This window comes from Heterodontus francisci, chromosome 12, assembly GCF_036365525.1.
Source record: "Heterodontus francisci isolate sHetFra1 chromosome 12, sHetFra1.hap1, whole genome shotgun sequence".
NCBI classification, from domain to species: Eukaryota; Metazoa; Chordata; class Chondrichthyes; order Heterodontiformes; family Heterodontidae; genus Heterodontus; species Heterodontus francisci.
The window spans coordinates 26,351,707-26,378,541 of NC_090382.1; the positions used below are offsets into that span (position 1 = coordinate 26,351,707).

The 26,835-nt window shown below is 41.7% G+C and overlaps 2 protein-coding genes across 15 annotated transcripts in view; one reads left to right on the plus strand and one right to left on the minus strand.

Annotated features, from left to right (window-relative positions):
* Nucleotides 1-26,835, plus strand: part of LOC137375787 (dedicator of cytokinesis protein 2-like) — a 690,449-nt gene that overhangs the window by 354,188 nt on the left and 309,426 nt on the right. The window contains exon 28 of one of the 3 annotated variants that reach the window (XM_068043221.1): nt 17,088-18,090. The exons of the other annotated variants lie outside the window; for them this stretch is intronic. Within the exon in view, the coding sequence (XP_067899322.1) occupies nt 17,088-17,198 (111 nt within the window). The 3' untranslated portion in view covers nt 17,199-18,090. Of the gene's footprint in view, nt 1-17,087; nt 18,091-26,835 lie in introns of those variants that run through there. 3 annotated transcript variants of the gene reach the window in all.
* The window catches only part of LOC137375788 (protein INSYN2B-like), a 136,073-nt gene that overhangs the window by 105,391 nt on the left and 3,847 nt on the right, over nt 1-26,835 (minus strand). For 10 of the 12 annotated variants that reach the window (XM_068043233.1, XM_068043222.1, XM_068043224.1 and 7 more), the window contains exons 2-3: nt 24,449-26,592; nt 8,116-8,190 (exon numbers count right to left, since the gene is read on the minus strand). In XM_068043233.1, coding sequence (XP_067899334.1) covers nt 8,116-8,190; nt 24,449-25,677 — 1,304 coding nt within the window. In that variant the 5' untranslated portion in view covers nt 25,678-26,592. The remainder of the gene's footprint in view (nt 1-8,115; nt 8,191-24,448; nt 26,593-26,835) is intronic. The other 2 variants (XM_068043223.1, XM_068043236.1) reach the window with 2 other exon arrangements.

Consider the following 26,835-nt stretch of genomic DNA (forward strand, 5'->3'; position numbering starts at 1 on the left):
GATAGCTGAAGAACGGGGCAAAAATAGGCATTGAGGCCACCCACCGCATCCCCAGTTCAGCTTAATTTTCCTTCACATGCCTCATCTGAGAAGGTTGCCCACTGCATGTGGATGCTGGAGTGAGGGGATGGGTGATGCTAGGGTTTAGGCTTCTGCCTCAGTTCAGTTGTTGCCACTGGCATCTCCCAGGGACCCTCCTCCTCCCAAAAAAAGGGATGGTGTGGATCTTGAAGTACGAGGGGCAAATCCTCTGGATTGCTGGGTAGAGTGAGAATGGTTTATTCGTGACCTCCACTCCCCTAATAATGGGCCCAGAATATTACCTGCTGAAAGCCTCAGTCCAGTCAGAAGTTTGCAGTACCAATGTAACCAAACGCTTCAGGGATCCTTTACCCCCTTTAATATCTTCTTTGCCTCTGTATTATTGAGTCTAGGATCAGGAAAATATGTTGGGAGTTACAGTGGGGTCAAAGTGGTGCTGGAAGTCCTACTTCTCCATTACCTTGCAAACAACAGGAAAACTCAGAGAAAAATCTCAACTCTGCCCCAAAAACATGCCTCAGCACTAACCTCAGAACAGTGCAACATGGTTCCATTTTCCCACTCTACTGCGCTGAGTGAGATTGCTAACTTAGTGTCAATTAGTCCTCAATTAGGCCTCGTAACCACTTGGAACTGGCTTGGGAACTGGCCCAAAACCATTGCAAAAGCAGATGGAAAAAACTCTCATTCCATTAGACTGGGCTGGATTGAAACACAAGGAACAGAGGTACAGGACAACATTAACCCTCTTGGGCATCTTGTGCCCTTTGAAGTACTTTTCAAAGACATTTCAAGTGCTCAAAGTGAGGAATCTCTGTGTGTCACATAAACCTGAACTGAAAATTTCCCCACTTAATCATAATCGAACCACAGGGCAAAGGTCAGAATAGTATACTGAATAATACTACATTGAAGAAAGAGACAAAAACAGGGAAGAAAAAAAATCAGCTGCAAAATTCTGTAGACGATTTCAGAAATACTAATCTAGGGGTACAGAATGTACCATATTCAGCTATCATAAGTTGAAGCACTAAGACCTTTATTGCTCTGTTTACCCGATTTCCTGCCAAAGAAAACCAGAAAATCAAACACAAGATCTAGTCAATCATTCAGGTCCATCTATCTTGTCAAAACTACCCTTGGCATTGTAACCTCATCACCAGCTATTTTTAGTTATAGCAAGAGATGTGTTCAGAGCAATAGAAGAATTTTTATTTTCTGTTAAAGACTTTTTTGTCCTGTTATAGGTCAAAAGAGGCACTTTTTGTAGCTGAATCTGAAACTCCAGCCTGACATTACCATTTCCCTCACTCTCTTATTTGCACCTCTTAAGTGGCAAAAGATATTGAATTAGTTCACATCAGGTAAGTATTGAAGTTGAGGGCCATTTATGTGCTGCGGTACATGGCCCAGTGAGAACTGGACTGTGATGGTTTGAACTCATTTTATGTCGGGTCTCTCATAGCTGTCGGGAGGAAAACCGAGCTCCTCCTATTTAAGCAGACTACAATTTAACCCATAGTTCTTCCAACAAAAGCAACATGAGTTATTTGAGTATTCTGGGCCAAATAGTTTAATTTTTTTATGGTGATTTCCCTTGCCTCCTTTTCTGTCGGGTCAGTTGGTTTGGTTGGAACGCAGTCAGGTCAGTCAACTGGCAACTCTTCACGTGCAACCCAACACTGTGAAGGTCAGCAGACAATTCAGTCGAGGGGGTGGGAGGGTATTAAAGCTCAGCCCAACAACTTGAGCTCACACAAATACAAACAAATGGAAAAATTTCATGACAGGGTTACTGAATAGTGATAGAGAAGGGAAACAGCCCGTGTTACACAGAGCAAGATCCCACTATCAGCAATATGATAATGTCCAGCTAATCTGCTTTCATGATATTGTGGCATAAATGTTGGCCTGGACACCACGGAGAATTCCCCTGCTCTTCTTCGAATAGGGTATGGATCTATTGCATCCACCGAAAAGGGAAGATGGAACCTCGATCTAGCATCTCATCCGAAAGACAGCACTTTCAACAGTTCAGCATTCCACAATACTGCACTGAAGTACCAGCCTAGTGAAGAGTAATCACTTGGAACTCCCTCCCTAACAGCCCTGTATATGGACTGCAGCAGCTCAAGAAGGAGGCTCACCACCAACTTCTCAAGGGCAATAAGGGATGGGCTTGCCAGCAATGCCCACATCCCATGAATGAATATTAAAAAAATTGTGCGAACCAGTAATAGGCTGCTGGATGCTGGAGAATCCCAGAGATAGTCACTGGCCTTCAGTAGAGGAATGCTAAAGAAAGAAAACTGGGGTGAAGAGTAATACTCCTGAATTTTCAACATGCCTTTAATATAAAGACTGTTAATACAGTCTTAGTTCAGAATCAGATAGGTTATGCTGTAAATTCTTGACATCTCGATTTCTGAATCTAAAACTATTAGGAGCAGCCATTCAGAGTAAGGTGTTCTGAATGATGTAAGTTTCCATCCTCAACATTCTGTGTCTCTCTCAATCATGGTTTGGCTGTGGAGATCTGTCTGATACTTCTTATAGTGGCAAGTCCTTCCAGTTTCCATTTTAACACTTTGTTACTCATTGACACATGTGAAGTAAAGAAAGAACTTGCATCTTTATAGCACATTTCATAACCTCAGGACATCCCAAAATGGTTTACAGCCAATGAAGTACTATTGAAGTGCAGTCACTGTTGTAATATAGCAAACACAGCAGCCAATTTGCACACAGCAAGGTCCACAAATAGTAACGTGATAATGACCAGATAATCTCTTATTTGTGATGCTGGTTGATAGATAAGTATAGGACACACACCAAGAGAACTACCCTGCTCTTCTTTGAATAGTGCTATGGGATCTTTTATGTCAGACTGAGATGGGACCTCAGTTTAACATCTCATCCCAACTTCTACTGTGAACAGTCTGTTCACGGCAGCAACTAATTAGGTCACAGTCAAGTCAGTTGTTAGTGTTTACAGTTCTGAATCACTGGAAATGGGCCAGTTGCTTTGTAAACAGGAATGAAAGCGAGAGCAGTACCTGTGATAGGGGTTGACTCCTTTCTGGGACTAGTGGTAGAATGATGCAGCACAGAAGGAGGCCATTCAATTAGAAAGAGCTATTCAATTAGTCCCACTTTCCCACTCCACGTAGCACTGCAAATGTTTTCCTTTTCGAGTATTTATCTGATTCTCTTTTGAAAGGTACTGTTAAATCTGCTTTCACCACCCATTCATGTCGTGCATTTCAGATCATTAACAGCTCGCTGTATTGAAAAAAAAACTCTACTCATCTGGTTCATTTGCCAGTTATCTGAAATCTATGGCCTCTTGAAACCTGCTCATGTGCCAATGGAAATAAAGCAGATCGGGAAAAACTATCAAAACCTTTTGTAATTTTGAACAGCTCTATCAAATCTCCCCTTAATTTTCTCTGCTCCTAGGACAGCAACCCTAGCTTCTATAGTCTCTCCACATAACTGAAGTCCCTCATCTCTTGTATTATTCTGGTGAATCACCTCTGTACACTTTCTAAGGTGTGGTGCCCAGAATTTGACACTGTTCTCTAGCTGCAGCCTAACCATTGATTTATAAAGGTTGTGCATGACTTCCTTGTCTTTGTACTCTATGCATATAAATGCTCTAAAGAAGGAGAAACTCTATAAAATTTCTCCCTGAATCCTGAGGTATGCCTAAGAATTCCCAATGGACCCATTTGACAACACTCTTGCATTTGAGTCAGGACTTGGCTTGCAGCTGGAAATTCTGGCATATGAAGACTTGTTTCTGGCTCCATCTCTTTGACCATTAACTTTTTAAGGAGTGGATGACAGAGAACAGGTAGAACCTCGAGGAGTTTTGGGCCAACTGTATTTAGAGTACAAAATAGTGCCGTCTTAAACCGGGTAAGTGATCAAATAATTTAGAAGACATTAGAGAAAGAGAGAGAGACATATAAACGTGGAGTTATGTTGCAGTTGCACTCAGACAAACAACTAGTCTGCTGACAGGCACTCAATGTCTCTTGTTCTGTTTATTCAGAGTTTGTTGACTGAAAATGTTGACCACTCGGTGAATGAAGTGGGTTGATCTGACCTTGAACAAGGTTCAGCTACAAAGAATGCCTCTCTTGACCTCGTTCCAAGTACATAAGGGATTCAGGTATAACTGTTCCACGCACGGGTAGAGAGATGTGGAATGAATGACCAAATGATAGAATTGGGTGAAGAGGCCACGAGATATGAGAAAGAGGAAATAGAGATATCATGAGATTCGCCAGAAGACATGTTGGGCAAAATGAGATTATTCTGTTGCTAAAACTTCCTGTTCCTCGGAGACTTTGGTTAGAATGTGTGAAGTCTTGATGTTTAACTTAAGGTGACACTTGAAAAAAGTCTCAAAGGGTTGGCAGCCTAATAGTGCACAGCTAGTTTACAGGTTTCACATACTGTTTTCTTTGCTGAATTTTGTACTGATCCAAGGCAAGGAATGTTAACCCTGGTAAATGAGACAATTTTCACTCTGGTGCTAGCCTCCAGATCTCGCAGGTGCCTTAAGAGTAAAAGGGCCGGAGTTTGCGCTGCAATCCCGCCCCAAATTGGGCCTGATAGCTGAAGAACGGGGCAAAAATAGGCATTGAGGCCACCCACCGCATCCCCAGTTCAGCTTAATTTTCCTTCACATGCCTCATCTGAGAAGGTTGCCCACTGCATGTGGATGCTGGAGTGAGGGGATGGGTGATGCTAGGGTTTAGGCTTCTGCCTCAGTTCAGTTGTTGCCACTGGCATCTCCCAGGGACCCTCCTCCTCCCAAAAAAAGGGATGGTGTGGATCTTGAAGTACGAGGGGCAAATCCTCTGGATTGCTGGGTAGAGTGAGAATGGTTTATTCGTGACCTCCACTCCCCTAATAATGGGCCCAGAATATTACCTGCTGAAAGCCTCAGTCCAGTCAGAAGTTTGCAGTACCAATGTAACCAAACGCTTCAGGGATCCTTTACCCCCTTTAATATCTTCTTTGCCTCTGTATTATTGAGTCTAGGATCAGGAAAATATGTTGGGAGTTACAGTGGGGTCAAAGTGGTGCTGGAAGTCCTACTTCTCCATTACCTTGCAAACAACAGGAAAACTCAGAGAAAAATCTCAACTCTGCCCCAAAAACATGCCTCAGCACTAACCTCAGAACAGTGCAACATGGTTCCATTTTCCCACTCTACTGCGCTGAGTGAGATTGCTAACTTAGTGTCAATTAGTCCTCAATTAGGCCTCGTAACCACTTGGAACTGGCTTGGGAACTGGCCCAAAACCATTGCAAAAGCAGATGGAAAAAACTCTCATTCCATTAGACTGGGCTGGATTGAAACACAAGGAACAGAGGTACAGGACAACATTAACCCTCTTGGGCATCTTGTGCCCTTTGAAGTACTTTTCAAAGACATTTCAAGTGCTCAAAGTGAGGAATCTCTGTGTGTCACATAAACCTGAACTGAAAATTTCCCCACTTAATCATAATCGAACCACAGGGCAAAGGTCAGAATAGTATACTGAATAATACTACATTGAAGAAAGAGACAAAAACAGGGAAGAAAAAAAATCAGCTGCAAAATTCTGTAGACGATTTCAGAAATACTAATCTAGGGGTACAGAATGTACCATATTCAGCTATCATAAGTTGAAGCACTAAGACCTTTATTGCTCTGTTTACCCGATTTCCTGCCAAAGAAAACCAGAAAATCAAACACAAGATCTAGTCAATCATTCAGGTCCATCTATCTTGTCAAAACTACCCTTGGCATTGTAACCTCATCACCAGCTATTTTTAGTTATAGCAAGAGATGTGTTCAGAGCAATAGAAGAATTTTTATTTTCTGTTAAAGACTTTTTTGTCCTGTTATAGGTCAAAAGAGGCACTTTTTGTAGCTGAATCTGAAACTCCAGCCTGACATTACCATTTCCCTCACTCTCTTATTTGCACCTCTTAAGTGGCAAAAGATATTGAATTAGTTCACATCAGGTAAGTATTGAAGTTGAGGGCCATTTATGTGCTGCGGTACATGGCCCAGTGAGAACTGGACTGTGATGGTTTGAACTCATTTTATGTCGGGTCTCTCATAGCTGTCGGGAGGAAAACCGAGCTCCTCCTATTTAAGCAGACTACAATTTAACCCATAGTTCTTCCAACAAAAGCAACATGAGTTATTTGAGTATTCTGGGCCAAATAGTTTAATTTTTTTATGGTGATTTCCCTTGCCTCCTTTTCTGTCGGGTCAGTTGGTTTGGTTGGAACGCAGTCAGGTCAGTCAACTGGCAACTCTTCACGTGCAACCCAACACTGTGAAGGTCAGCAGACAATTCAGTCGAGGGGGTGGGAGGGTATTAAAGCTCAGCCCAACAACTTGAGCTCACACAAATACAAACAAATGGAAAAATTTCATGACAGGGTTACTGAATAGTGATAGAGAAGGGAAACAGCCCGTGTTACACAGAGCAAGATCCCACTATCAGCAATATGATAATGTCCAGCTAATCTGCTTTCATGATATTGTGGCATAAATGTTGGCCTGGACACCACGGAGAATTCCCCTGCTCTTCTTCGAATAGGGTATGGATCTATTGCATCCACCGAAAAGGGAAGATGGAACCTCGATCTAGCATCTCATCCGAAAGACAGCACTTTCAACAGTTCAGCATTCCACAATACTGCACTGAAGTACCAGCCTAGTGAAGAGTAATCACTTGGAACTCCCTCCCTAACAGCCCTGTATATGGACTGCAGCAGCTCAAGAAGGAGGCTCACCACCAACTTCTCAAGGGCAATAAGGGATGGGCTTGCCAGCAATGCCCACATCCCATGAATGAATATTAAAAAAATTGTGCGAACCAGTAATAGGCTGCTGGATGCTGGAGAATCCCAGAGATAGTCACTGGCCTTCAGTAGAGGAATGCTAAAGAAAGAAAACTGGGGTGAAGAGTAATACTCCTGAATTTTCAACATGCCTTTAATATAAAGACTGTTAATACAGTCTTAGTTCAGAATCAGATAGGTTATGCTGTAAATTCTTGACATCTCGATTTCTGAATCTAAAACTATTAGGAGCAGCCATTCAGAGTAAGGTGTTCTGAATGATGTAAGTTTCCATCCTCAACATTCTGTGTCTCTCTCAATCATGGTTTGGCTGTGGAGATCTGTCTGATACTTCTTATAGTGGCAAGTCCTTCCAGTTTCCATTTTAACACTTTGTTACTCATTGACACATGTGAAGTAAAGAAAGAACTTGCATCTTTATAGCACATTTCATAACCTCAGGACATCCCAAAATGGTTTACAGCCAATGAAGTACTATTGAAGTGCAGTCACTGTTGTAATATAGCAAACACAGCAGCCAATTTGCACACAGCAAGGTCCACAAATAGTAACGTGATAATGACCAGATAATCTCTTATTTGTGATGCTGGTTGATAGATAAGTATAGGACACACACCAAGAGAACTACCCTGCTCTTCTTTGAATAGTGCTATGGGATCTTTTATGTCAGACTGAGATGGGACCTCAGTTTAACATCTCATCCGAAAGGTGGCACCTCCGATAGGGCAACACTCGCTCAGTACTGCACTGGAAAGTCAATCTAGGTTATGTTTTCAAGCCTCTGGTGTGGGACTTGAAACCTACAAGCTTCCAAATATAATACAAATGGACAGACTAAATAAGACACATTTTGTGGTATGCATTGACCATGTAATGTGCATTCTGTAATGCATCCTGCATTGTATTATGAGCTGAGTAAATGTGTAAACGTGCAGCCTTCAGCTGTTTAGATTCTAGAATTCCCTTTCTAATGCTCTCTGCCTCTCCATCTCTCTCCTCTCCTTTGAGATATTCCTTAAAGCTTACCAGTTTGACCAAGCATTTGGTCACCTGTCCTAACACCTCCTTATGTGGCTTGGCTCAAATGTTGATGATGCTTCAGTGAAGCGCATTGGGATGTTAACGGTGCAATATAAATGCAATCTGTTGTAAATAAACAAGAAAAGACAGTAATAAATGACTAAACTGCTGTACCTGTAGATGATACAGGCGGTGTTCTGACACATGCTGCAGTTACTGAGATCCTGGCCAGTTCGATAGAAGTTCCTCCTGCAATGTAAAAATTAACACTGCATATTAAAAACAAGGTAGAATTTAACAGTAAATAACTGTATTGGCATTGGACAGTAATGTTAATGTGGCAACAGGTGTGTGTTCCTCAGTCAATGCATACCGCTCAGAAACATCTTTTTGAAACAGTTATTGTCTCATCTCAGGAATATTTAATATTTTGTAGCTTTCCATTCATCTTGCATTTTATTTAAACTACATAGACTCAATATGATCTAAAGAATTAGGGAGTGACTTGAGTAGATGCAGTTTGACAGTAGGCTTAAAAGGCAGCTTAAAAGAGGGATGAACCTGACTTTCATGCTGTCTGTGTATGTGTGTTTCTTGGGAAACAGAATATGGCAGTATTTGAGAAGAGTGCCACAACCTTCCCTAGCAGAGGAGGAGCAGGAGGAAGCGCTAGAAAAGGATGGTGTGATTGATGACGACATATAGTGACACCATTATTCTCTGTCAGAATGGAGATAATTCGGTAATTCTCCCATCAATTATGCCTGGTGGAAATGACTGGAATTCATTGTACATACATGATCTGTATTATGTAATTATCCTCCACTCACTGCATTTCATTGGAGAAATCACCCCGCTGTTACTGGGAGACACTGCTGTAGTTTTGGTTATGAGTTTTGTTTACTATGGTTCAGAGAGACTCTGTTCAAGTAAACTCTGCTGAGTAAATGGACTGTTTTCTATCGTCCCTCTCTGCCTTCAACTCATTAGCTGACAAAATGGAGTCAATAGGCACTGGTGATTGTGTCAAACGTTGCGATGAGGTTAAGAAGGACAATCAGTGATATTGTATGATGAACACAGGTCCAAAAATGGCACAAGAGACTAGGTTAGGACTGCCTTGCTATTGTGGGAGGTTGGAGAGATTCAAAAAAGGAGTTACAGCAGAGAAGGGCATGTATCTAGGAGGTGATAACACATTCAAGGACCATCAAGAAGAAAGGGAGACTGGATGTGGAATGGTAATTAGTGTTTTGAGGGGTTTTTTTTAATAAGGAGAATGATGATAGTTTTGAATAGGAAGATGAGAGTCCTGAGGAGAGGGAACCATTTCCAGTGTTATCAGTAGCTTCGTGGAAATGAGGTTATGTATCACTGAGGAGGTGAGTTTGGGGAGGGTGGGGAGATGGAGGAGAAAGTTGAGAGAGATTAGATTTCAAGGCCAGTGTGGGAGCATGACTGGGGGAAGATCTAGCTTAATGGGCAAGGGGAAGCAGGGAAGCAGCATAAGCAGTTAAATGGATGGATTTTACCTCGGTGATGACCCGCTCACTTCTTGTTGGAGCTGAGGGTGGAAGGAGGAGGACTGATAGGTAAATGAGGCAGTTGGTGGTACAGTAGAGGAGCAAGAGGTTAACTTTGCACTTTAGAATGATCCTAGCATTGTGGGTGGTGTCAGAAGTTGCTGTGGGCAGGTAGAATTGGAGCAATGGTCAGGATGGCGGAGAGTAACAGTATTTCTCAGGATGAAGGCATTAGGGTGGTAGTGAGGGAATGTTTAAGGAAATCAACAACTGCAGAGTTAGCATGGTGAATGGAGGACTAATGACTGACACTGAAACCTATGGGAGAGTGTTTTTTTTCAGGGTTGGAAACAGAAGGCAGTAGGGTTGAGGGAGATAAGTGGGATGTGAGTAACGAAGATTACATGGAATTAGCCAGGGATGGATTTGTTTTATAAAATATGGAAGGAGAGGAACTACATGAGATAGCAAGGCCGGTGGTGTGGCCTTGAATATGGGTAGGACTATTTGTTATGGAAGGAGAGGTTTAGGGAAGACAGGAGGGTAATGAATACACAGGGAAGAGAGCAAGGGAAGCTGAGGTGGAGATTGAAATCACCAAGGATGAGGACTCCCTGAGAACACAGACTGAGGGAGGAAAATAGGGAGGATATCTCTGAGAAACTCAGGTTAGGGGTAGGGGAGGAACAGTAGACAATAAGGATTTTAAGATAGGGATGAGAGTGATGGTACAGAATGGATGCTTTAAGGAGGAGAAGGCATTAGGAAAGTAGTGGGAAAGACTAAGTTGTGAATTGTTTATAAATGGCCAATATGTGCATGCGAATGGACACCAAGGTAATTATGGGTTACAGGGGGCATGGTGGGAATTAAGTGAGACTACAGCAGTCATAAACTGAGGGGAAGGATTGTGAGTGTCTGTTTAATGGCACTCTCTGGGTCCCTTTCTGAGAATGTAAAAAGTGTCTTTTATTTACACTCCTTTTCTGGTTTCCAGTTAACATTTGAGAACTATGAAGGACCAAAACAGTCAATAACTGAAAAAGTTTAGGGTAAGCCTTCTGATCAGAAGGAAAAGACAGGTTTGCATTCCATTTAAACAAAGGGATCTCTGTGTACTGTGTTGAATTATTAAATCACAAGGAATGATACTCAACAAGCCTACAGATTTTGCTTTGGTATGTCCCCTTGCTTCTAATCATCTCCCTCTTAATCCTTATGGTTTTGTTGTAAGTTACAGCTTTTTCTCTGTATTGTTGGTTAAAATGCCCAGAAGCAAACACAGCCTCAGCTGAACACCTCAACTGAAAATGACACTTCTGACGGTGCAGCGCTCCCTCAGCAGTGAGGTGTCAGCTTGCATATGTGCTCAAGTTTCTGGAGTCAGATTTAAACCCACTATCATCTGACTCTGAGATGAGAGTGCTACCATTGAGCCATGGTTGACACATATACAAGGTTATGTACATATGTTCACAACTGGCAATTATCACTTTAAGCAGCCATGAACACACAATTATACACTTGCACAAATACACTTGACTTCAATGCCAGGGCAGACAGATTGAGATCTCTGTATATCTTTCAGCAGTAGTTTCCAAAGTTTTCTCCACAGTGGATATTTAGCAAGTATTGACACACTCCTAGAGACTCTCTGCAGACAGAATGGTTAGAGCACAGAAAGAGGCCAATCGGCCTATCAGGTCCATGCCGGCTCTCTGCAAGGGCAACTCAGCTAGTCCCACTCCCCAGTCTTTTCCCCATAGCCCTGCAAATATTTTATCTTCAGATAATTATCCAATTCCCTTTTGAAAACCTCCACACTCACAGGTAGTGCATTCCAGATTCTAACCACCTGCTGCATAAAAAAAGCTTTTCCTCATATGGCCTTTGGTTCTCTTGTCATTCACCTTAAATCGGTGTCCTTTTGTTCTTGATCCTTCTGCCAATGGGAACAGTTTCTCTCTATCTACTCTGTCCAGACCCTCACGATTTTGAACACCTCTATCAGATCTCCTCTCAACCTTTTCTAAGGAGAACAGCCCCAGTTTCTCCAATCTATCCATGTAACTGAATTCCCTTATCACTGGAACTACTCTCGTAAATCTTTTCTGCACCCTCACTATTGCTTTCACATCCTTCCTAAAGAGCAGTACCCAAAACTGTTCTCCTTAGAAAAGGTTGAGAGGAGATCTGATAGAGGTGTTCAAAATCGTGAAGGGTCTGTACCCAAAACTGAACACAATACTCTAGTTGAGGCCAAAGGTTCACCATAATTTTCTTGCTTGTACCCTATGCCTGTATTTATAAAGCCCAGTATCCCATGTGCCTTATTAACTATTTTATCAACCTGCCCTACCACTTTCAATGATTTGTGCACATATACCCCCAGGTTCCTCTGCTCCTGCATCCTCTTTAGAATTGTACCCTTTATTTGTATTGCCTCTCCTTGTTCTTCCTACCAAAAAGTATCACTACACACTTCTCTGCATTAAATTTCATCTGCCATTGTCCGCCCATTCCATCAGTCTATGTCTTCTTGAAGTCTATCCTTCTCACAGTTCACAATATTTCCAAGTTTTGTGTCATTAGCAAATTTTAATATTATTATAATTTTAATATTAGATCATTAATGTAGATCAAGAAAAGCAGTAGTCCAAATACTGAACCCTGTGGAACCCCCCACTATATACCTTCCTACATTCGGAAAGAAAACCATTCGCCACTACTTTCTGTTTCCTGTCACTCAGCTAACTTCATATCCATGCTACCACTATCCCTTTTATTCCATGGGCTTTAACTTTGCTGGCACACCTGTTATGTTGCAATTTATCAAATACTTTTTGGAAGTCCATGTACACCATTCAACTGCAATACCCTCATCAACCCTCTTTGTTACATCAAAGAACTCAATCAAGTTGGCTAAACACAATCTGCCCTTAACAAATTTGTGTGGGCTTTTCTTAACTAATCCACATTTGTTCAAGTAATTGTTAATTTTGTTCCGGATTATTGTTTCTAAAAGCATTCCCACCACCAAGGTTAAATTACTGACTTTGGTTGCTGGACTTCTCCTTACATGCTTTTATTAACAAAGGTGTAACATTTGCAATTCTCCAGTCCTCTGGCACCACCCCTGTATCTAAGGAGGATTGGAAAATTATGGCTAGTACCTCTGCAATTTCCACCCTTACTTCCTTCATTATCCTCAGATGCAGTTGATCCAGTCCTGGTCACTTATCAATCTTAAGTACAGCCAGCCTTCTTAATACCTCTTCTTTATCAATTTTTAGCCCACTCAGTGTCTCAATTATCTCCTCTTTCACTCTGACTTAGGCATCATCATCTTCCTTAGTAAAGACACGTGAAGTACTCATTTGGTACCTCAACTGTGCCCTCTGCCTCTATGCGTAAAGCCCCCTTTTGGTCTCTAATCAGCCCTACTCCTCCTTTTACCACCTTTCTACTATTTATATTACTGTAGAAGAATTTTAGGTTCCCTTTTATGTTAGCTTCCAGTCTCTTCTCATCCTCTCTCTTTGTTTCTCATTTCTTTTTTCACTTCCCTTCTGAATTTTCTATATTCAGCCTGGCTCTCTCAAGATGGTGGCACATCTTGGAAACCCTCTGCAAATAGTGGAACATCTGGGGAGTATCTGTAAACACTGACATATCCCAGAGATTCCCTGTAAATACTGACACATCCTGGGCCCCCCCCCACCTATAAATACTGAAACATCCCAGAGACTCCCTGTAAATACTGACACATCCCAGAGATTCCCTGTAATTGCTGACACATCTCAGAGATTTCCTGTAAATACTGACACATCTCAGGGACCCTTTGTAAATGCTGACACATCCTGGAGATTACCTGTAAATACTGACACATTCCTGGAACACTTGATAATATTGACACACTCTGGAGTGTCCATTTAGATTATGTGTGGATGTCTCTGGAGTGCAGCTTGAATTCACAACCTTCTGATACAGAGGTAAGAGCACTACCTGGGCCACAACTGACTCTGAGAGAGCAAGGTATTAGGTAAAGCTTTATCAGTAACATGGTGTGGAAAGCACCTGAACTGACAGCAGTAGATACAGTAATTACCCAGATGGCATTCAATGATCCTGACATTGTAACTGTGTATTAATTCAGCTCCATCACATCCATTAACATTCTTGGGTTATTTTTATCTTGTGCTTTTTTTCTGACTATTCTGTAAATTGAGATAATGTGTTGGCCTACTTTCTGGTCTTTTCTGTGCTGAAGATCGCAGCATTAAAGTGATAGAGTCCCACAGGTAGTGAGCACTTCACGCAAGAAGTCACTGCTCACATGCGATCCTCAGTTCTCTGTGCCTGCAGCCTACTTGATTGTGAACACCACAGCCAAGGTCCATTGATGTTCACTCACACACACACACACACAAACACACATACACACATCTTGCAGCAGTAGTCACTGCAGAGTGATCAGAGAAAAAGCTGGCTCACCCCTCCAATATTTAGCCCACTTTAACAGGCTGTGAAGGTGTTGGTGTAGAGAGGATTTGCCAGAAAGATACCAGGGGCATGAGGGGCTTGAGTTATGTGGAGAAACTAGGGGAACTGGGATTGTTTTCCTTAGAATAGAAAAAATTAAGAGGTTCAGTACAGGTGCTGTAAATTACTATGGGTTTTGATAGAGTAAATAAGGAGAAATTGTTTCCACTGGCAGGAGGTTCAGTAAGCAGAGGACATAGATTTAAGATCAGTGGCAAAAGAACCAGAGGGGAGGTGAGGACTTTTTTCTTATGTAGTGAGTTATTATGATTTTGAATGCACTGCCTGAAAGGGTGGTGGAAACAGATTGAATAGTAAATTTCAGAAGATTGTACACCTCACAAGGAAAACATTTACAAGTTTTGAGGGAAAACGCAGGAGAGTGGGACTATTTAGATAGCTCTATCAAAGAGCTGGCACAGGCACAATGGCACAAATTCCCTCCTTCCATGGTGTAGGATTCTGTGATTAACAGAGGTTCTGCGGTAAATCATGCTCCTTCTCCTGCCACTCTTGTCTGTCTAACTCAACACAATCTGGGGCCCTGGTGGACACATGGGTCAGTTACTTGCTGAATTTGCCAACTGAGCCACTTGAGGAAGCTTCCTCCCCATGGCATAATTCAAAGACCAGGGGAGTTTGCTCCGATGTTCTGACCAACATTCATCCTGAAAGCAGATTATCTGGTCAATTTCACATTGCTGTTAGTGGGAGCTTGCTGTGCACATATTGGTTACTGTATTTCCTACATTACAGCAGTGATTACGCTTCAAAATTATGTCATTGTAAAGCGCTTAGGGACATTATGAAAGACACTATATAAATGCAAGTTCTTTTTTTTTCTGACAACGATAGCTACTGAAAAATCACTGGTTGAAGCAACTTTGAGGAGCTGCTGTGTCTGAAAATTAATTAACATGCAGCGCTGAACTGACTAACTCGCTGAAGGGATTCTTGGTTAATGATTGCATCTCTTTCTCCATTAATTCAACCACCTCACACTGCTACAAGCCAGGCTCCTGCTTGATGCCTTCACTGTACACGACCTACAGAGAAATATTTAAGGAGATTAAAAGAAATGAACCAGTGAAGGAAAATAAAACTGAAGGATGTTAGAGGCACATTGTTTGTCATCCAGGTAAAATGATGCTATCAATTGAATAAAAAACCTTCGATAATACAGCTGGTAGGACTATAGGAACAGGAGTAGGCTGTTCAGCCCCTCGAGCCTGCTCCACCAATCATTTAGATCATGGCTGATCTGCACTTCAACTCCATTTCCCACTTTTGCTTCATATCCCTCGACACCCTTACTTAACAAAAATCTATCAATCTCAGTCTTGAAAGCTCCAGTTAATGTCCAGCATTTTGGGGGAGAGAGCTGCAGATTTCCACTTTCCTTTTTGTGAAATGCTGCTCCCTGGTCTCACTCCTGAACTGTCCAGCTCTAATTTTAAGATTACGTTCCCTTGCGCTTGATCCCGCACCGCACCCCCCCAAAACCAGAGAAAATAGTTTTCTGTATCTTGTCAAATTCTTTTAACATCTCGATCAAATCACCCCTTAAATTTCTATAACTGAACGGAATGCAAGCCACGTTTATGCAACCTGTCCTCATAATTTACTCCTCTAATCATGGAATCACAGCACTGCATTGCCAGTTAACTGGAGTAAAATATAAAAGGAAAGCTCAGTTTTTAGAAAAGAGATCTGCTCTTTGCGGAATCTTTTCCCAAGGGCTGGTGTGACAGCTTCACATCTACAACTCCTGAGCCTGGGAGTGACTGCTGATGATATCAGTGAAGAATATTTAACCCATTTTGTGTCTGCTATTTGGACAGGTGGTAGATGGTAACATGGGTAGTTCAGAAAGTGTCATTTCAACCATCTATTTTGTGGTGTTAGTGTGAAACGGAGTTGAGCCAATGAATCGTCCTGAACTTACAGCTTGTGTCACGATCAGTTTGGATGAAGATCGTTTTTTGTACCAGTGCTTTTAGTCTGCCAATAAAACAGTATTTTTCATGACACATGCAGAGATGGTATTAAGGCAGAACGATGGAGTCAATGATCTAACAGAAAGTAATGGGAGCTGAGGCTGTTTCACATTCAAGAAATGCGACTGCGTTCTGACCCAGTTACTTTGATGTGAGTCAGTGAATTATTGAAGCTCTTCCTGCAGAAACGTTATGCAAAAGAAGGAAAATAATTGAGAGAGGGGAGGGGGTGGGGTAGGGAGGGGGGGGGAAGAGTTGTAAAATTCTTATTGTGTTTATAATATTACATTAGCGAATCAACATCTTTAATTTCCTCTCCAGTCCAGAGGTCCTTGCCAACCTGATTGACATGACTTTCAAGGCCCATTTCACACTAGTACCTGAATAGTTGGTCAGACATCACTGCAGACTCTATTCTGCATACTCGGGTTATTGGAGGTCAGAGCTGTAGCTCATTTGCATCGCAATGTCACAGCAATCCAGCACTTGCTGAATGCATAATGTTTGACCACCAACCCCCTACCCACTTCATTTAATGAACTGGCCATTAATGAGTGACTATCTTGTATATGCAAGATTAACTAGACTGAGACAATAATATCAGTCTTCAAGCAGACCCATGAGTCATACGGCACTGACCAAACCTTCATCGGATGAAACTTTCACAATCGATTCGATCTGATATCAGTGGCGGCTTGCACTCAATCTGTGTTTACACATCTCCAGCTCTGACTTTTTCTTTCCCAGGACCCCTTTCATTATCTCTGGGTCCAGATCCCGGAATTTCCGACCTGACAGCACTGTGGGAACACCTTCACAGGCTGCAGCAGTTCAAGAATTACATTGAATGTACAGCTCAGAAACAGGTCAATTGGCACAAAATAAAAGAAAAACTGGTCTATGCCTGTGTTTATGGGTTTCCTCCCACCCTTTATCATTTAACTCTATCAGCATTTCCTTCTATTCATTTCCCCCTCATGTCATTCCCCGTGGTAGCAAGTTTCGTATTCTAACCACTCTCTGAATAAATAAGTTTTTCCTGAATTCCATATTGGATTTATTGATGACAATCTTATATTTACAGCCTGTAGTTTTGAACTCCTCACAAGTGGAAACATCTTCTCTACTCTACCATGGTGAACCCTTTCATAATCGTCAAGACGCAATCAGGTCATCCCTCAGCCTTCCCTTTTGAAGATAATAGAGGCCCAGCTTAAGAACAAGGTCCTTGCAGGGAGGGCATTAAATGCTTGCCTTGGCACCGATGCCTACATCCCCAAGAATGAACATTTTAAAAACTCCAACTCCTCATGCCCTTCAATCATCCCTTCTTTCCATCTACAATCTACAAGCTTTTCCATTGGTAAAGAATGGTTCGTCTGCCCGTGTGCTATGACTATGGTGGTAGAGCCACAAGAACTCTGGAATAACAGCATGAGCAAAGTTATGGCAGGCAAAGGCGAAGAAGCCCTGTGAAACCTCACTTCTTAGAATTTCATTTCCCTCTTCTTCCCCTGTGTGCCCTCATGGCACCATATGAAGAAGAGCAGGGGAGATTTTCCTGACCAATATTTATCCCTCATCCGACGCCAAAAAAAAGAACATCTGGCCATTATCACATTGCTGTTTATGGGAACTTGCTGTTTGCAAATTGATCACTGTCTTTCCTGCATTACAACAGTAACCACACCTCAAAAGTACTTCCCTGGCTGTGAAGAGCTTTGAGACATCCTGAGATACTGAAAGATGCTATAGAAATGCAAGTTCTGACTTTTTTTTACCCACCCCCTCCTTGTATAGCAGTGCCACATCATTTTGTAAAGTAGCCTAGGGGTGACTGTGTAGCTCTGAGTTCTGATTAGGTTTGTGTGTACGTCTGACCTTCAAGTTCAGTGAGCTTATTGATATTAGCTGGCAACCAGGATCTTAGCATTGTGTACGGTGCCATACTAAATTCATCAGTGTATATTCAATTCACAGTAGGAACTGGAATTTTTAAAAAGGATTTGGTAATGGTTTCTTATTTGCACTATTGGGCATAATGGTCTGTAATGTGAAACTGTCTCAGTAAATTTTCAAGCATGTAACTGATGACACAGTTAAAAGTATCTGATGGTGCTCAACTGTACCTCACAGCAGTACAGATTGTAAACTCCATCCTAAACCATCTGTTCCTTCGAAGAAATGCAGTATTTGTTCCCATCGTTATTACATTTCATTTCCTCAAAAATCTTACATCTGCACATAGGGAATCACATCTTCAAGTAAAGTGGGGTAGAGGGCAGGGGATAATTGGATGAGGCCACACAGACGCAATTCAGTCCCTGGTTTAAATACACACCTTCTGTCCTTATTTTGATGTCACCATCTTAAATTCCTGTGTCCAAATTTATAATGGAAACTGCCTATGTAAACTTGCCACACTGTAATTACACCTTCTGGTCAGGGGTGGCACTGCTCCATTGGCTAGTGTGTTCAAATTGCAATGTTATGGTTTTGTACAGGCAGTTCCCATTGAAATATGGACACAGGAATTTATAATGGACAATGCTACACACAATGGACTGAACATAAGTGGATTCATATATGCAATGTTTATTAAAGCAGGCAAATATTTACTTAATATTATTGTATTCCTTTTGGGTCTTAAAAAAGCTGGGAAATAAAAACTCTGGAGGAAACGTGTAATAATCCAGGATAAATTTACAGTTTTGGAGCAAAAAAGGACATAATCAGAGCATTTGGTCCCCAAAACAAGTGAAAATACCAGATTAGCATATAATAAAAAAAAACTTGAATTATTCAGTTCATGTATGCAGTGCCTTTGATAATAATCCTTCTATGTTACATGCCACAGGAAATCTACATATTATACACACCTCCTGTATTTATCACATTTACTTCCTGTAACACTTTCCCTGTCACACTTTGTTGATAGTGGCCATTTTGTTATATAACATTATATCCTGTGACTAGCTGTAACCAGTACCATTGGAGATCCACTGGTAATATGTTTAAAGTCTTGTGTATGTAGCATGAACTATCTGTAATGGCTGTATTTACTTCCTGTAGTTCTCTCCGTGTCAAATCTTTCCTATTTGCCATGAGCAATACTACAGGAGAGCTGCCGTGTCTTGCGTCCAGTGCAGATAAATTATGCATCAGGTGTCACACTTGAAAGCATAAAAATGCAAAAAAAAAACAAAGGAGTCCATGGATAGAAAGAAGAAACACAAAAAAGCAGTTGGTAAAAAGAAGAGGCTTATCTTAAATACAGAAGAAAATTATGGGAATTAAGAAAGATATAGAAAGAAAACAAAAGTAAAAATTAGGAAGGCCAAAACAGAGTATGAAAGATGTCTAGTGATCAATGTGAAGGAAAATTGCAAAAATAGCCATAGGAAATGAAAAGAATAATCAAGGAAAGCAATGTTAAACTTTAATGGGGCCATATTGTACTTGAGTGAGGAACCTGGTTAATAAGTGCTTAAAATTAGTTTTGACATAGGCAGATGAGAGTGGAGCTGTAGGAATCTCTGAGATGGATGTGAGGGAGCTATTACTGGAACCAAAGATTTAAAAGGACACTGTACTAAAAAAGGTTAATGGATGTAAAAATAGGTTTGGATAGTATTCGTCCCAGAAGCAATTAAAGAGGCACTTACATAATTGTGATAATGTAATAATGATAATAAGGTGGGAGTGAAGAGGGGAGTGCGGGGGTGGGGGGTAATGGCAGCCACAAGTATTACACACCTAAACAAGAAAAAGGGGAAATTAAACTGTGAGGAACATATAGGCCTCTGTTTCTCTTATCTCAGTTGTGGGTAAACTTCTAGCAGAATATTTCCAACCAGTTGTTGTGGATCAGCCACTGGAATCAGACTCTGCTTGATTTTGAATCAATGGGGATGAAAATTGGGTGTTTTTTATAACAAGCGGACAATCCACAATGCAAGTTTTACGCCCGGGTGGAAAGTTGAAAATCTACTTACCAGAGAGTATAATATAGGATGATGTTAGTGAATGCTATTGGCAAATGAGGGCCAGGGGAGGGCAGTGAACACAGAATTACAAAGAGCCAGTCATGCTTAACTAATTTCTATGAGTTTTTTGAGAATATCGTAGCATGCATAGATAAAGGGACCGTGTTAAGTGTTATGTACATGAATTTTCCATAAGGTATTTGATAAATGCCAGGAAAGAACAGAACCACATGTAACCACACCACACCACCCCTGGTTTTAACATCACCCACTTGGCAGGTATGCCGTATCTTCGGGTTGGAGGCCCATTGACTTCAGTGGAGTGGTAGATTGGGTGGGTGCAAAATGGGACATCTAACTTGAACCCGTCCTGGTCCTGCTAGATATGTTAGGTTAAAATCAGTGCTTGTATTACTAAAATGTACTGAGATTCAAAATTCTTAACATTGTTTTCCAAATTCCTCCATGGTGTGGCCCCTCCCTATCTCTATAGTTTCCTCCGGCCCTAACAACCCTCCGAGATATCTGCGCTCCAGCAACTCTGGCCTCTTATGTATTGTCGATTTTCACACTCCCCCATTGGCAGCTGTGACTTCAGGGCCTAAGCCCAAAGTGCCAAAATTTCCTCCCTAAACCTCTTCGCATCTGTACCTCGCTCTCCTCCTTTACAACACTACTTAAAATTTACCTCCTTAACCAAAGTTTTGGCGACCTGGTCTAGTTATATTTCCTTATGTGGCTCATTTCAAATCTTGTTTGATAATGCTCCTGTGAAGCTCTTTACTACCTTAAAGACATTATACAAATGCAAGTTGTTATTGTTATAGTTGCACAAATAGAAGGATGGCTAAGGTTATGAAGCTGACTGCAGTGGGGGAGAATATCACTAGATGTTTTTCAGATTAGCAGGATGCGAGTAGTTGCATGTGCTAAGATCACTTGTGTTTTCCATGGATAGAAATGAGTTGAACATGAGCACAAGAGAAAAGTGGACAAACACTTCAAGCAAAGATCCAGGGGCTATGGGGAGAGAACAGGCATTGGTTTTGGATTGCTTCGTTAAGGTGTGACAAAGACTTCAGATCATGGGCTAAATGGTTTCCTGTGCTGTTTGGTTCTTGTCTTTTATTTTTCTCAACTTTGGTGATGCCTTGCACTACGAGCTTAGATGTTACCTCTGCCAGGCTCGATAGAATAATTCGTCAGCTTAAAGTACACCAGTTGTGCTATATTTTCCATTCCCATGTTCAACATGTGACAGTGAGAGATTAAGAATGAATGCTGGGTGTGTTACCTAGACATTTTAGTTGACCAGTGTATTATCCAGAATGGAACTGAGATATAGAGATCTAGAAAGTCCCAGTCTGCGCTGAGTTAGCTGAAAAATGTGCAGGGCTATGGAGAAAGAGTAGTGGAGTGGGACTAATCGGATAGAGCTTTCAATGAGCCGGCAGAAGCACAATGGGCTGAATAGCCTCCTTCTATGCTGGAAGATTCTTTGATCTTGGTGGAGACAGAGGCAGGAGGCTGTACAATTAGCTTCAGTGCTACTATTCTATAGAGGGGCAAAAAGAAAAGATCAGCCAGCAATTTTGCTCAATTCTCCTGTCAGAAAATTTGCAAGAATGTACATTGAGTGAGAGCAAGATCTGGTATGGTTACTTTCCCTCCTCCAAAGTAAACCATCCTGCTAACAACTAATGTAAGGCTTGGACTTGAAGAATGTGGTGAATGAGTTACTGCAGTCTCATGAGTAAGATGGGGTGAGGTAATCTTCAACTACACCTTCCAACCCCATCAATCTCTACCAGCGAGAAGTACGAGAAGCAATATTATGGGAACACCATCACCTCCAGGTCACACAGCATCCTGACTCAGACATAGATCACCATTCCTTCATTGTCACTGGGTCAAAATCCAGGAACTCCCTACCTAACAGCACCATGGGAGCACCTTCACCCCAAGGACTGCAGCAGTTCAAGAAGAATTACTAATATATAGAGGTGGGCAAAAGGTTCAGTCTTACCAGTGTTGCAAACATCCCTGGAACACATTATTTTTTAAAGAAGTGGGAATGGTAGAACAGGCACAGCCCTAGTGGGGAAATGAATTGTCTTGTAGACAGAAAAAAGGTCTAATTTGAATAATTACTATGCAATTATTACACTGCACCCTATGATTTCTGACGCTGTGTCTTTATGCAAATTAACAGGTTTTGTCAAATGCTTTTCGATAGACAATGGGGTAGATCTGGACTTTAACAATGGTGTAAAATGGGCAATAGCAGGTCGGCAACTCATTTTACATCTCTGCTGATTTTTGAAGTCAGTAGAAATTAAAGAGACACGGAATGGGCTGCTGACTGACTATTGCCAATCTTACACTATCACACTAAGTCAAGAACTACCCGAGTTCCGAGTTTCCCCAATGTTAAACGACATCTCCTTTTCAACAAATGGGGCCTGACTGCTAGCAGGTCTCAATCATACATTGCAATCAACTGCCACCATAATGCACATGAGAGCAAACAAGAGGGATTCGTCTGTCAGTTCTGAACTCTCCTTCTCTAACCCAGTGGGGAGCTCTGGACTCCTGCTGCTGGCTGCATGAGCAAATCTGGGAATTCATCAACAACCTCCTTACTGTACCTCCCTACCACTGCAAGCCTGACACTCCTAAGGTAGTGGGATTGGCCACTAAGTAAATGGAATGAGTGGAACTGGCCATAAAACAGCAGATAGTCTGGCTGCCCCAGAACTCCAGGTGACACTGCACCTTTACATGAGTAACGCATTACTCCCTGGACATCGGCATCAGGCTCAGAATTCTAGAGGGTGCAGGAATGTTACTGGACACAGTCAATATACCTGGATGGCACAAATGAGGAAGTATTTTTCACTGTGTCTGGCTTACACATGGACCTTACACATAACGAAAGTCATTCTTGAATTTTTTTTGTCGCCTCATCTTCTGTTTACCTATCTGCGCTCCATATTAGAAAAACGATATAGAAACACTGGGAAAGGTGTAAATAAAAACTGAGAGGTTACAACTATCAAGAAAGACTGAACAGGCTGGAGCTATTTTCTCTAGAAAAGAGAAGGCTGAGGGAGAACCTCATGGAGGTCTTTAAAATTCTGAAGGGATTTGATAGGGTAGATGTAGAGAAGACACTTTTGGGGGAACTCAAAAATAAAACAAATAAATGTCAGATTGTGAATGATAAATCCAATAAGAAATTCAGGTGAAACATCTTTAAACAGAGTGGTTCGAATGCAAACTTCACTACCGCATGGAGTAATTAAGCCGAATAGGGTGGAGACATTTAACAGGAAGCTCGATAAGTACATGAGGGAGAAAGGAATAAAAGGATATGTTGATAAGATGAAGTATGGTGGGAGAAGGCTCTAATGGATCATAAACACTGGTTTAGATCAGTTGAGCTGAATGGTCTGTTTCTGTGCTCTACATCCTGTATAATTCTATTTTTTCTGTGTTATACCTGATATAGCTAATTCAAAAACATCGGTCATTTTTTGTTTCATTTAAAGTAGATAATATAATTGATGTTGTTTAAGTTTTAAGGGTATATACCCTTCTAAGTCCTTGCTAGTCCCAACTGGCTTTGTTCAATAGGCTGGGTGGGCACTCTATTTCAAGCCCAATACCAACATCACCCTACTAGGCCACTTGGTGATTCACTTTATCACAAAGGAGCTGAATACAAAGAGAAGGAAGTTATACTTCAGTTGTATGGAGCCTTGGTGAGACCCCATCTGGAGTACATTGTTCAGTTCTGGTCACTACAACTCAGGAAGGCTGTGGAGGGGTTACAGCATAGATTCATCTGGGACTTAGAGTGTTAAATTATGAGGGCTGGTCGCATAAACTTGGCTTGTGTTCCCTTGAGTATAGAAGATTAGGGGGAAATCTGATAAAGATATTTAAAATATTGAAAGGATTCAATAAGTTTCATACAGTGAAACTATTTGCTGTGGTGGGGAAATCAGAATAGAAGGACATAATCTTAAAATTAGAGCCAGAGCATTAAGGAAGGAAATCAGGAACCATTTTTTCACACAAAGGATAATAGAAATCTGGAACTTTTACCCCAAAAGGCTGTGGATGCAGGATCAGTTTGAACTTTTTTGTGAGGTAGGTTTGTTAGCTAAGGGTACTGAGGAATATGGAGCAAAGGCAGGTGACTGGACTTTGGGTACTGACTGAATGGCAGAGGAGGGTGAATGGCCTCCTCCTTGTTCCCCTCTCTCTTACAGGGTGGTCTGGCTCAACCAAGCCCCTGCTCACATCAATGTGGCAGAGATCCAAATCTCACCAGATTGCGGTGGAGGAATTAATTTGTATCTGGTTTCTATTGATCCACCAAATGTTGGAATTCCTGGAAGAGTGTGGCGCTAATGCTACAAAGCAGTAAAAATGTAATAAAAAACTACCGTACCCTTCATTGAGTGCTTTGGTTTTCTCCATGTCCTGAATTACATTCAAAAGGACTTTAATCTTGTGTTCGTTTGACTGTAAGGTATCCTCTATGAACTGCATTCTGCCTTGTAGGTCACATAGGTCCCTCTGTGTCAGATGTATTTGATTAATTTCCTTAATCCTTTTGCTCGTTTGAGATTTTATTTCCATGTTACAGGAAGCTGTATGATTACGAATGGTTTTTGAAGAGCTTTCAGTGCCCGAGAGGCCTGCCTTGACATCACTGAGTGAGCACAACTGTAATTTGGAAACATCCGTGCCCATTTGATCACTGTTCCCTGTGCAGTCAGGAGAAAGCTCTGAATAGTCCAGCCAAACTTCCTTCTTGCAGTGACATGAGCCTCTGGTCTCAGCTGCAGTAGACTGCAGTATGGATGCTGGATCAAGTTTGTGCAGACTAGAACAATTTGGGTGTGCACGAGTCCTGCACTGGATATTTTCAGGCGGGGAGGCACCTTCTTTGGAATGGGGATGGCCAGTGTCTGATGGGTTGCCCGAGACCATTGATTTCTCAGAGTTGTGTGCACCTGTGGACATATCTGGGCAATTGCGTGAAGCTGCTACCTCTTGCAGTGTGTCTTGTAGTTTAGGATCAGATGTTTGCAATAAAGGTTTCCTCTTGACTAAGCTGTAGATGCTCGGTTGGGGCGATGACCTTGTTGGTCTTTTAGTTCCTTTCTCTTGAGTTTGGCCCGACTCTGTTTGTTTAGATTGTGTTGCAGTGTCCGTAACTTCCGAAGCCAGACCATTCCCTGTGAGATTAACCCCAGTGGCTTTCACTGATTCCATTGACATTGACCCTTTGCCCAATCTCGTGGTGTTCTTCAGTTTTCCCTTGAACTTTGGAAGGTGCTTTCTCAGACTCGGTGATGTCTGAATAGCGATGCTTTTGAGGACACCTTGCGGCTTTGTAATCACTAGTGAACAGTTGGCCAGTCCTCGAGGCCTGGAGGTTTGTGCTTTCCCTTTAAGTGTGGTTTTCCCTTCAGTCCTTTCTCTCATATTGGACATGCATTCCTCTTTGAAGTGCACCTGCTGAACTTTGCTCTTGTGTTGGTGGACCTGCCTAACAAAATCAGCAGTATCTTGACCTTCTCGCTTGAGTACAAGGGAACGTGCCTTTGGGTTCTGCAGTGGAGCACGGTTACATCTCAAAGGCTCCAAATAATTGCTTTCCTTACGACCCATCGCAGTGCTCAGCGGAAAGGGGAAAGGTTGTGACCCAGCATGGTGCAAAAAATGATGAATTGCAGGAGGAAATATTTCCTCTGCCAAAACTGATAAAGTCAATGTAATTCAAACTAAACTAGACTGCAAGGTCAATGGGCAACCTCTGGTCACCTTGTTATGGTTGTCCATTATGTTCATTAAACTGAAGGAAAGACAACTGCAGAACGCAGACAATACCATTAGTTCTGCTCACGGTGAAGTTGAGAAAACCGACCGATGGAAAAAGGGGTGAGAAAAAAACATTTTGTCAGAAGTTGAAAGTACACATCAGAAAGCAGTTGTAAAGACCTTAACATCAGGGAGTCATTTAACATCGTACAAGCTGTGCTTTGTGGCTTTGCAATTCCTGGCAGCGCCCATTGTAAAATGTCACACAAGCTATTTAGAGAGCTACCAGCATGTCGTCACATACCTACAGAGGGAAAATGTAGCAACCAAAGGGGTTCTGTATGGTCGATTGCAAATGAGAATGGGACTTTCTCAGGTTTCTGAGAACAGTTGGGTCAGCACAATGCGAGAAGCCACAACAGCTCATGTGACAACTGTCACAGGTCGACCCCCTTTCTTGTGATGATACATTCGAGCTGGCTCCTCTGAGAGCAGCGTCCATCACGGAGAGTCTTTTCTCCTTCAGCGAGCAAAACCCAATCAGCTCCAAGTCAGGGGAAGAAAGATCACTGCCGTTCGATTAAATCGAAACCTGGTTGTTAAATGATGTTTATTGGAATATATCCCATTGATTTCTGCTGCATGCCAGGTGAAGGTTGCAGATACAATTTTCAGTGACTCTGAAATTTGGTTGCAGGCCTGAAAAAATCACCAGGACACTTGAGAACACATTGGACTGTTGGCTGTGGAAAATCATATTTGTTTCTGGTAAAAGGAATATAAAAAGAAAATTATTTAATGTTTTGCTCAGGCTGAACATTTCAATTCAGGCAAATAAGGATGTGATTTTTAAATCCAAAACTCCTTCTATGCTGGTAGGTCTGTGATCTGCTTCAACGTCTCATTTTACATGAAAATGGAGTCAGGAAGAGAGCATGAATAAGTTATCTGTCAAATTTCATGGAAAAATAAATCCCTCTCAATCGTCCAATCCCTTGGATATCCATT